Consider the following 12,630-nt stretch of genomic DNA (forward strand, 5'->3'; position numbering starts at 1 on the left):
GAAGTCTTACAACACCAGGTCAAAGTCCAACAGGTTTGTTTCGATGTCACTAGCTTTCGGAGCACTGCTCCTTCCTCAGGTGACCCCTCTCTGACCGTTGGGATTCTCTATTCCCACCGGCAGCACACCCCTGCCTGCGGGTTTCCCAGAGGCATGGATGGCTTCAATGGGAAATCCCATTGGCAAGTGGCAGGAGTATAGAATCCCGCTGCCAGCGAACAGCGTGCCGCCGAGAAACACATGGCTGGGGGAACAGAGAATCTCGGCCAATACCTCTTTTTGAACTAAAGTTAAATACAAAAGATAGTGTAAATAGCAGCAAGTATCCATTATTTGGTAGATAACTTACGGTTGCCGGCACTCATTTGGCCAAAAAATGTTGGCTAAATCCTGAAAACAGACATGTGGATTGTAGTGTATGATTAACACTCGCATGTTCATTACCTTGCAGGCCGCACATTAAATTGGTGCTGCTATGTGCAGCCAATGCTCTCTGTGCTTTATAAAGACAGAAAGTGCTGGTAAAATGATGACATGATGATTGGCCGGGTGGTTGACAGTGAAGAAGAAGGTCTTAGATCACAGGAGGACACAAACAAATTGGTCAGACGGGCAGATGGAATTTAACCTTGAAAAGTTGATTCCTTGATTCACTTTGGAAGGAGTAACACGTCAAGGGAATACTCAATGAATGACTAGGAAGCTCAGAGGAACAGAGGGATCTTGGGGTGCCAGTTTACAGATTCCTGAAGGCGGCAGGACAGGCAAATAAGGTAATTAAGGCATAAGGGACTTGCATAAGTGGTGGCATAATTTGTAAGAGCAAAGAGGTTATGTTGGAGCTGTACAGGACTTTGGTTACGCCACAGCTGAAGTACTGTGTTCAGTTCCGTTGTGACACTATAGGAAGGATATGATTGCACTAGAGCGAGTGCAGAGGAGATTCACCAGGATGTTGCCTGGAACGGAGCATTGTATCTATGAGGAGAGGCTGGATAAGCTTGGATTGTTTTCTTTGGAACAGAGAAAGCTGAGAGGGGACCTGATTGAGGTGTATAAGATTACGAAGGGCATGGACGGTAAACAGAAAGCAACTGTTCCCCTTAGTTGATGAGTCAATGAAAACGGGGCATAATTTTAAGATGAAAGGTTTTGAGTGAATTTGAGGAAGAATCTTTTCACCCAGTGGATGGTGGGAATCTGGAATGCACTGCCTGGAGGTTAGTTGATACAGGACACCTCACAATCTCTAAACAGTATTTAGATGAGCACTTGAAATGTCATAACATTCAAGGCTCTGGGCCAAGTGCTGGAAAATAGGATTAGTGTAGATTAGAGTAGGTTTTTTTTTTGTTGCAGGCTTGATGGGCCAAAGGGCGTCTTCTTAACTGTCCGACTCTATGATTCTATCACTCAATAAATCTGGCAGCATCTGTGAAGAGAGAAACAGTTAACCTTTCAAATCCAATATGACTCTTCTTTGCAACACTAACCATGCTGTTCATTGGCTGTATGCATTAGCAGGGGCCCCAATATCATTGGTAGCTGACATTATTTAAAGGTAAAAGAAAGGTGCACTGTGGTTGCAAGAAGCATTTTCATAAGTAAATTTGGGCTGCATTTGAGCAATGGGAGAACATGCAAGAGAGTAAACACTCAAGGTTTTCTAACAATCCATTGGAGGTCTTAGTAGAAAGAAGGATTTATTCTTGGGAGGCAGTGGGAAGAAGTGGCATGCTCCAAGAGCATGGATATGGTGCAGGAAGAAGTTTAATGAGCTGACATGAGTGGTCAAAGTCAATGAACTCATCTCCAACTGCACACCATCCACTCATCATTTACTTACCAACATTCTCCATCAATCAGTCCTAAACTTCACATGTTTTACCTCTCCCTCAAATACTTAGCACTGTAGGATGTTTTTAGCCACAACTCACAGCTCGCATAAACTGGCAACTATTCAACAATGACTCCCACATCACACAACGGTTTTGCAGGACACACATCCTTCTTCTTTGCAAGAGAAGCTGTGTCAGAACACCAGGCATCAGCAAAGAACTGGAAAAGGATGTGTGCCTGCATGTTTTAATCTCTATGGCAAAGGCAACATTGGGAAGGACCATCGCTTGAGGCCAAGCCTATAGTTAAGGTTGGAAGGAACCATGATGAGAGTATCTGCATACCTAATCCTCCTTCTCCCTTCCCACTTCTCACTCATCTTAGATCCTCTTCTCATCAGAAGCTGCAGATGGCGTAAGTACGGAATTCCGTCTCCCCTCTCACCACAAAACAACCGTGCCCCTTTTCCATTTACGACACCCAAGAACCTTCCCAAACAGTGAAGGAGGATGAAGAAGACAGTGAATAGGAAGAGACACTGCCACTTGATTTTACACTGGCAGTCACCAGCTTAGAAACTGGCACTGCATTTACTTAAAGACTAGGATAGAAGAAGCATGTGCATGTGATGAGATACAGGCCACATGTGCAAGAGCCGGGGGGAGAATAATGCAGGGCCCAGCTGACCAGAGACTAAGGTCCATGACAAGTATAGGTATAATTGCTGAATTGGAACACAAGCCTTGTGACCATTCCCTACAGGCAGCACAGTAGTCGGGCACCACGGTAGCATAGTGGTTAGCACTATGGCTTCACACCGCCAGGGTCCCAGGCTCGATTCCCGGCTTGGGTCACGCATTCAATAAGAATAGAGGAAAAAAGAGCTTTACAACTATGAATAACTCAAAGAAAAAGCACCACAGATGTGGATCAGTTCACATGATTGTCAGATCCAGAAAATCATAATCCAGTGAGGTTCCTTCACCAAGGAGCTACAGTTCAGCCAGCTGAAGCAGGGTTTTGAAGAATTCCTTAAAAGCTGATGGTGCCGCAGTAAGATGAGATCCAGGGATTTGGTCTGTTGTGCAGGCGATTGCAGGAATCTTCCAGAGAAAGAACCTCCCCAGAGTTTCAGACTTAATGCAGACTGTTAGTCAGCCTGGAGTCCTGCTTGGGTGCTTTCAGGCTGGAGTGTAAACAGCAAACTGAGTTGCGAATCAGGAAACATAACATTAAAACTTTCCAAAAGCCACAAGCCTAGGCCATGTGCTGTTTCCCATTAATGAGTCAGTTGTAGGCTGAAAAGCAGTCTCTATGCCTCTGGTCAAAGTCCATTGTTCGTCGTAGGAAATAAATGATGGCTTTTAATGCATCTGCAGGTAAAACACGTTTTGATGGCTTTCTCTTTGTTATAGGACCAGGCTGGGGAGACATGGGGCGTCATTCTCCGACCCCCCAGTGGGTCGGAGTATGGCCGTTGGCCGCCGTGAATCCCGCCCCCGCCGGTTGCTGAAGTCTCCGGTACCGGAGATTGGGCGGGGGCGGGAATCGGGCCGCGCCGGTTGGCGGGCCCCCCCGCTCGATTCTCCGGCCTGGGTGGGCCGAAGTCCCGCCAATAAATTGCCTGTCCCGCCGGCGTAAATTAGAGTTGCTATTTACTGGCGGGACAAGGCGGCGCGGGCGGGCCCCGGGGTCCTGGGGGGGGCGCGGGGCGATCTGACCCCGGGGGGTGCCCCCACGGTGGCCTGGCCCGCGATCGGGGCCCACCGATCCGCGGGCGGGCCAGTGCCGTGGGGGCACTCTTTCCCTTCCGCCTCCGCCACGGTCTCCACCATGGCGGAGGCGGAAGAGACTCTCCCCACTGCGCATGCGCGGGAAACTGTCGGCGGCCGCTGATGCTCCCGCGCATGCGCCACCCCGAATGTCATTTCCGCGCCAGCTGGCGGGGCAACAAAGGCCGTTTCCGCCAGCTGGCGGGGCGGAAATCCCTCCGGCGCGGCCTAGCCCCTCAATGTTGGGGCTCGGCCCCTTCCGCACCTTTGGGGCGGCGCGATGCCCATCTGATTGGCGCCGTTTTGGGCGCCAGTCGGCGGACATCGCGCTGTTGGGGGAGAATTTTGCCCATGTTGTTTGCTGGACCCTGGTTTGATTGATCGTAATATGTCTTCACAATGAGAGGACACATTACAATGAGAGGTGTCGTATTTCACAAGTACGAAGCACGGTGGCACAGTGGTTAGCACTGCTGCCTCACAGAGCCAAGGACCCAGGTTTGATTCTGGCCTTGGATGACTGGCTGTGTGGAGTTGGCACGTTTTCCCTTTCTCTTCATGGATTTCCTCCCACAGTCCAAAGATGTGCAGGTTAGGTGGATTGGCCATGATCAATGCGCAGAGTTACGGAGATAGGGCATGGGAGTGGGCCTAGGTAGAGTGCTCTTCCAGAGAGCCAGTGTAGACTGGATGGGCCAAATGATCTTTTTCTGCACTGTAGGAATGCTATGTGAAAAAAAATGAAGTTAAGCTTTTGTCCTGTAACTGCTGTTGGAAATTTCCAGAAAACAACAGCTTGTGATCATATGACTTGTAGCAGCCATCTTTTCTTTTAGTAAAGTTCACTTTTTAAATAAGTTTGATTTAAGATTTCATGATCTCTTTTCTGTCTTAAGGGTTTGACAGTTATGTATTACTTTTTGCAATAAGTTTACGTCTTCAGTATCTCAAATACAACTATTCCCTGGTTAAAGTTCGAGAAGGTAAGGTAAAGTAAAGCATGCTGAGAGATCAGCTGAGACAAGTTTATCATCGGCAGACGTTTCAGTGACTGATGACTTTTGCAGCTTGTTTTAAATCAGCAGCGAGCCAACTGCATAACCTGTCAGCGAGGCTTGTGGCAGCCACTTGTAAATTAGCGATGGTTCTGCTAGTGGGAGGCAAGATCACTCTTGTCCTTGAATGTTACTCTTTTAGTTTATTTTTGTCCACTGCGCAATATCAACGCCACATTGATCAAACAAGTGACTGATGCATTAATTAGCTTGGCAAACACTTTCATGAAAGAAATTGCTTACTGATCACTTTTGCCTAATGTGAGCAAACTGTTCCATTTCTCATACTGTGGTGTATCCTTCATGGCAGCCTAATGCCCACCCTGAAGACAGATTGATGACAATCCTGAGTACTAATAGATGTGCATCTTTATGTTCCAATGGTTTGATGCATGAAGCTAACGGAAGATTTGAGTAAAGCTCCTTGACTCAATATTTTTAGATTTAGACGTTTATGTGATCCCCTGGGTGAACTGCAGAATTGTCACTGGGCTTGACATGAGTGACACACACCATCTTAACCATCCCCTTGTACATGATACTGTTGGTTAGTCTTACCTCATCATCTTCCCTTCCATGCATTATCATGTCCCGCAATTACTTTAAATAGCATTGGGCACCAGAACCTGCCAGGTATGGAACATTACCACCTGCTTGGGAGGATGTCATGGAGTGCCAAATACACCCTTTACCATCTCTTGCAGCAGTGTCGACTTCAGAAGCCTTCAAGTGAAGCATCACTCACTTGCCCATAAACTCCAATTGGTGTTTTCATTGTATCCTTAATTTCTTAGCAATTTTCTTCAGATTAGTAAAATAAGGTCGTAAAAGGATCAAATTTAAAATGATTGAAAATATTCTCATGAACAGTATCACCTGGAAACAAATCGGATTACTTACTTAATTGTCAAATCCTGTAAAATATGACAGAGGCACATCTGTCTGAACTCTTACAGTTTAAACTTGTACTATGTGTGGAAATTGGGAGAGAACTGTCCAAGTGACACCTGGTTGGTTTCCCGTCATCATCATTCCCATGCATCTCTGTGAGCCTGTGTTTATCCAATATTCTGCAGCGCATATGCTAACTCGCTCAAAGTCCTGCTCACCCCTTCACTTACTGACTAATATTGGCTCTTGGTCTGACGACAGCCTGATTTTAAACTTCTTTTGCTAGTTTTCAAATCCCTTCATAGCGTTGCTCCTTCCTATCTCGGTCACCTTATTTCAACTCTCCGATCATCTAAGAGCAGGCGGCATGGTGGCACAGTGGTTAGCTCTACTGCCTCACAGAGCCAGGGACCCAGGTTCGATTCTTGCCTTGGGTGACTGTGTGGAGTTTGCACATTCTCCCCGTGTCTGTGTGGGTTTCCTCTGGGTGCTCCAGTTTTCTCCCATAGTCCAAACATGTGCAGGTTAGGTAGATTTGGCCATGCTAAAGTGCCCCTTAGTGTCCAAAGTGTTAGGTAGGATTATGGGGTTACAGGAATAAGGTGGAGGAGTGGGCCTAGGCAGGATGCTTTTTAAGAGGGTCGGTGCAACTCAAGGGGCTGAATGGCCTCCTCCTCCACTGTAGGAATTCTATGAAATCTCTGCAATCTGCCAATTCAGGCCTCCAGTGCACGCTAACTATTCTCACCATCATTGGCGGCTGTGCCTTAAACTGTCTAGTTCATAAATGCAGGAGTTTTGCTCTCTTATCCTCTCCTCCTCACTACCTCTTTTTCCTCCTTTAAGCCACTCCTTAAAATCGACCTCTTTGACAAAACCTGACCTAATAACTCCTTTTGTGATTCGGTGCCAAACTTGTTTGGTAATGCGCTATGAAGTATCTTGGAACATTTTGCTACATCAGATGCACTTCATAAATGCAAGCCATTGCCTGAGATCAAACAACAATGTTAGAATTACCTGGAACAACTTAAGATTGTAAAGGTAAATCAGAGCCAGGTAAGTTGGAAGGAGCTGGAAATCAATGCCCATTGGAGTTGGAGATCATCATAAGCTGACCTCGAAGGAAAAAATCTAATACTTCTTCTCCTTCTGCTTTGACAAAGAGTCATCCAGACTCGAAACGTTAGCTCCCTTCTCGCTCTACAGATGCTGTCAGACTTGCTGAGATTGTCCATTATTTTCTGTTTGTGTTTCAGATTCCAGCATCTGCAGTAATTTGCTTTTATATTTATGTAATTCTTCCATTAGTCCCTCAAAGTGAGATTGATGCCTGCCACGGAACCCATGGTAAAAAGCAGCACGTGGCCTCTGTTAACATGGGGAGGCCGTTGCGCTGCAGGTTGACAATCAACTTGTTTGGCTACGTCATGAACATACCTTCCGTGGCCATCAAGCCCTGGAGTGGGTACTAAGTTATTAGAAGCACGTTGTTGATAGTTACCGATTAAACCCATTAAATCTTATTGAACATTGCAATTTTAATGACCTGCTATTAAAACAGAATGTGGGAACATTGAATTGTCTCATTCACATATTAATAATTAGTCACTGATTTTCTGAATGAATTTTGATTTGTACAAAACTACATTTTTGTTAAGTGTATATTCTCGATAGATGCTACTTAAATTGATTGTGGAAAATTTGAAACATTGTTCTGGGCAAATATATATTCTGAAATATGAGTTTTATTTTCTTTAGGTTCTGCTGCTTGAGGAGAAGGATGTGCACGAAAGCAGATCCTGGCATTAGGATGAAAATTCTAAAAAGGAAAATGTAAAACAATTATAAAAATCATTCCCATGCTAAAAGTACAAAGAGTAGATTGAATGAATTTGAGTTAATTAAAATGGACTATAGCCTTGATATTAACATAACTTGCCTCGTGGAACTGGGAATGTGTGGGTCAAACATCAATTTTACACATTCTCCATTTCAGCCTGTGGAGAGTGAAAACAGGTGGTGTGTAAAATGTGCTTCCAACATGTACTCGCCCTGTTCCCACTGGGTTACAGTGGAGGTTAAAATCGAGGCTATATCTCTGAATGTTTTTAATCTCAATCAAATGAATGGCCCATTATAGTCTTGTTTCAAGTCTCAAGCATTCCAGGTTAAAGTTCCATCTTAAATCAACAGTTTTGCATTTTTTCAAATTAAATATAGCAAGACAGAATTATCCACAGATTCGTAAGATTAAAAATAACTTCCTTTAAAGAATGCTTTGATTTTGTCAAAGATGGATTGCTGTAAAGAATATCTAGCTTGTAATTGCCAAGATATCTAGAATATGTTACTGAATAATGGACAGCAACAGAACATGTTAGCACCTTCATAGTTTGAATAGGATACTGCTTCCCTTCTGTGGGGTAAAGAAATGTGTGGTCTGGCACTCAGGTGGTCTTCTTAAGATATTGCTGCTTGCAGGAAACTATGGAATGCTTGTTGTGTCCTGAAGATAGTTTTCTACTATTTTTATGAAGCCCGATATTTTGAAAATATCTTGGGATAGAATTCTGTAGCACTGGGCAATTGAATTAGAAAACACTACAGCAAACACTTTGTTTTAAAACTCCACATTAACACAATTTATATCATGGAATTTGTTGGCATGCAAACTAGATATTCTTAACAACTTTGCCTTCTAATATGGTCAACATGTGCATGTGTTTCCCATTTGAAAGTCGACGGCACGCTCTCAAGTATCTTTGATTTGAGTGACAATCGAGGCAAAGACAGAATTTGAGCCAATAGAAACTCTGAGACTGTAACTCCTGCGACTTTTACCTTCCAATTAGCCTTAGCCTGAAAATCTGATTGTACCACAGTTTGTTCATTTGTGTAAATCAAAACCTACTTGGTGTAAGTTTTTCCAATTATATTTTATGGCGTGTAAATCAATGTAATAACCTAAGGACGTTCATGACTTAGTAATATATTATGGAGAGAGTTACACAGCTGTAATTTGGCAGAAGCAGCTCTGTAAGATGTCTCGGTTCTCCAGGAGTTGTACCAACAGCAGGGCGATCCCAAAATAGCACAACAGCATTTAATTTGAAGGGAATGTTAATGACAGCTGATAGCTGTGCTGTGATGGCACTTATGAAGAGGGTATATTGGATGATTATGCCAATCATGAAGCTCCATAACATCACATGGCTTGTAAGAGAGTACTAAATGTTGTTTTTTTGCCATTTAATATATCTGATATGTATTAAAATATGGTCTTATTTTATGTGGGATTTATAATTTTCTTGAACAGATTTCTTAAAATTGTTGGAACAGCACCATTGCATTTTTTTTCCCCTTGAGTAGGTCTCTTGCACTATACATCAGTCCCTTATTAAAAGGGTGATCAAGTGACATGTTTCCTGGCCTGTCACAGTACTGCTCTTACTTTGAAATTCAGATATTCCAATTAAGATCAGAAATGTATTGGTGCAGAGAGAGGGGAACTGTATCCTGCCAGCCACAATAATTATTTGGAACTTCCATTGGATTGTTCACTCTCTGCACCTTGCTGGGTGGTTTCTAACAAATGTAATAGTTGAATATGCTGAAGTGTTTAAGCAGTCAGCCATGGCATTATTTAAGCACAACTTCAAATCATTATAACGGGATACAAACTAAATTCCCAATGACACACTTACATTTAATTTAAAGATGTTTTGTCTTTTGGATAAAGTTCATTATCAATGATTGCCAACTACCAATTGCAATCCTTTGCACAGCCCTTTCATTCTGCGCACAATGCAGTCAATTCTTCCTGTAATGCTCCTCTGAATAATTCAGAGAAGTATTACAGCATTTATGAAAAGCATGAGTGACGCCTTCTGGCAAAAAAGCCACATTGCGTCGAGAAAAGTCTCCTGTCCTCTGACACTCACAAAGCAAATAATATAGGTTAATTGAAATTGAATAAAACTTACAAATCCAACTAAAATAAATTGTGGATGTGAATGGTCATTTTGTGATTGCAGTTATATGCTTTATACTTTAAACAACATGAAAATTACTTTGTTCCATGAAACCAATCCTTCTGTGAATTTGCACACTAGGATATATATTTTACAGGATTGGAGGACATTAAGAAAAAAGGGAAAAATATCCTTAGACATTTGAGCTTGCAGGTATTACAAGGGAATAGTTTCCAAAACAGTGTCATGTTTCTCTTGTGCTATCAATTGTCTTTAAAACAGGTATTAATTTTATTGAATTGTATCTCAATATTATGTTGAGAAATATGAGTGGTTTTGTTACCCAAAATGTTTGTAAAACTGCTGTTTCTGTAATAAATGCGACTTTCACAGTAGGTCAGTAGGTCTGTACTTCATATTGTGTTTGTTTTATTTAGTTCAAAAACACCCCCCACCTTCCCTTCCGCCCAGATCTGATATCCCACACGATACTCCACAAGATTGTACAGATTCATACGCCAGGGTTTCTAGAGACATGGGGGGCTGGATTCACCGTTTCAGCAGAAAAGTGCCAGCTCAAATGGAGAATTTGTGGGTGTTTTACGACGCCAAAATCGGCGGCAAACCCTCACCGATTCCGGGACCAATGAGGGGCTCGCAGTGGCGCCGGGTGAAATGCCCAGCTCCCACGCCGAAAGCAGTCGGAGAATAGCCGGGTCCCTGGCCGCGTATGCGGACGGCGACGGCTTGCACCGGTTGCCCCATACAACATGGTTCTGGGTGTGCGCGGACCTGTCCCGGTGTCCGTGACCCCACAGGCCACCCCCCACCAATCCCCCCAGCCCTCGCGGAAGCACCCCCCCAGCCAGCGGCACAGATCCCAGACGTGTGTGGTGGCGCTAGTCACAGTCCGCAGCCGCCACGCCGTGTTCCCGACCGCTGAGACCACACGTCAACCGCATGGTTGGAAACTCGGCCCATCGGGGTGGAGCATCACGGGGTGGCCTTCCGATGACGCGCCATCATGAACTATTATCAGTTCCCAATCAGCCGCTGAACAGCTAATACCATTTCTAATATCAATATTGCCTGTCTTTCATATATTTCGTAGCCTGTGAATTTCCATCTACTGTATGTTCAAAAAACTATCCTGGGCCGGGTTCTCCGGTCTGCTATCCCTGTTAGCGTGCATGCAAAATTTGGCGCTCAGCCAAAACTCTATTCACTGCAGCAGGACCAGATACTCCTACCGGCATGAGCAGATGGTGAATTACGGCTGTAATCTACATTAAATGCTTCACATGGATAAGGTTATGCATTGTCAACACAAATGTTTCTCATTAATATGTACATATTGTTTGTGTTGATTCTAATGGCTGAAACATGTCCTGGAAGATAATTAATTGTTACACTTGAATAGTGCTGAAAAAAAGAGGCAAGCTTCCTGAAACTTTTTATCTTGCACACCTTTGGAAACACACAAGGGGTGGGATTCTCTGTTCCCCGATGCCGATTTTGTAAACACAGGTCGGGCGGAGAATCCCTTTTTACGATGGAATCGGGGCGGTGCCTGCTTTTGGATGCTCCACCCCCTCCAAAACGGCATCATCCAGGAGTACGCCGCACACCGTTGGGACAGCTTCAGGACGTTACCTGAAGGCCCTCCCTCAGTGCTCCATCCCCGATGGGCCGAGTTCCCGACCACGCGGTCTCTGATTGGCTGAGGAATTGCTATGGGGAATGCAACATGAATTGTAGGTTCCCTTATCTCCCGAGTAATTCAAAAAATGCAAAAGTCTTGAACATATTCCTTTTGTTTGCAGAAAACAGGTTACTCTGCATCAATATGTGTCACTTCTAGCAAGCATAAATGAGTGATGTTCCAAGCTCAACTGAATATCTTAAACTGGTCATTTGTGTAGCTATTGGCACTCTCAGGATTGTTCAGCAAGTGTGGCCCAATCGTGAAATCACTTAGAGTAGTAAATATTTTGTTTTGGATTTTGAAATCACAGGCTGGCTGAGTACTGCCTGTACTCTGCCTATTACAAAGGAATATGTTGTTTGATTCGATCAACCAATCTTTGTAGCATACGGCGTACTTGCCTGGCATCACACTGGCACTGAAATTTATATTTCCCCTCCCTCCCCATTTCTCTCCCCTTCCTGCCCTCCATAATGCTGATGTCAAATAAATCAATTTTGGTAATATATAATAAATAACTGCAGATTTTAATCAATTGCTGTCATGGTAAATAGTTCCCTAGACCCATAAAAAAAAGTTAAATCTGCTAGCTTTGTGAGGTAAGGCAGAAAGGCTGATGAAAATGTAAACAGAGGTTTTAATAGGTTGACTTGCTTCATCTTAGCCATGCGTTAAATAAAATTTCTGTAATTGAGTCAAATTGGTGATGGCAAAACCTTAGCTCATGAACAATAATATTCTGCTTGACAACATAATAATGTACAAGAAAAACTATTTTCTTTAACTCTGAGCACAGTCCTGTTTCTACACTGTAGTAACCTTGAAGAGGGCAGGACACCATCATTCCTAATAACAATGATTATCAGGCTGAAGGTGCAACAGTGAAAGATAAAACCGTATAATTGCCTTGTGATACAGTCCAATTCTCAGCCTGGTCAATAGGTGGAGACACAGAACGGAGGATGAGAGTTTATGCAGAGGAAAGCTGGCAAATACAGTGTGAGAATTTCCTTGGGCAAATCTTGTGCATCTATTAACCAAGCTGCTGGTTGTACACCAAAAGAAATGGAATTACGCAGTAATTCAATGACCAGCCTGTCAGCTGGAGAAAATAGTCTATTGAAGACAACAGGCAACAAGTTTTACAAGTGTTTTAAAGATAAGTAGAAGTTTAAAAAAATGTTTTGCTCCTTTTATACCTGCACTGCTGTTATTGGTTCTTTTAAAGTAATTTTTATTTTTTTAAGATTAAAGGTGATTATTTTATAAGTGAGCATAGGTTTTGTTATTTGTTTTAAATCTGTGAAACTATTTAAATATTCACTATATTATTATATAACTACGTGTGGCATGCTTAAAAATGCTTGTATGTTTTAATTTAGATTATAGTCATA

General features: G+C 43.3%; 1 protein-coding gene across 1 annotated transcript in view; it reads left to right on the plus strand.

Annotated features, from left to right (window-relative positions):
* Nucleotides 1-9,926, plus strand: part of LOC140393850 (uncharacterized) — an 81,498-nt gene extending 71,572 nt beyond the window's left edge. The window contains exon 6 of the mRNA XM_072480382.1: nucleotides 7,319-9,926. Coding sequence (XP_072336483.1) covers nucleotides 7,319-7,369 — 51 coding nt within the window. The 3' untranslated portion in view covers nucleotides 7,370-9,926. The remainder of the gene's footprint in view (nucleotides 1-7,318) is intronic.
* The last annotated feature ends 2,704 nt before the right edge of the window (nucleotides 9,927-12,630 follow it).

Source organism: Scyliorhinus torazame, chromosome 17 (assembly GCF_047496885.1).
Source record: "Scyliorhinus torazame isolate Kashiwa2021f chromosome 17, sScyTor2.1, whole genome shotgun sequence".
NCBI lineage: Eukaryota > Metazoa > Chordata > Chondrichthyes > Carcharhiniformes > Scyliorhinidae > Scyliorhinus > Scyliorhinus torazame.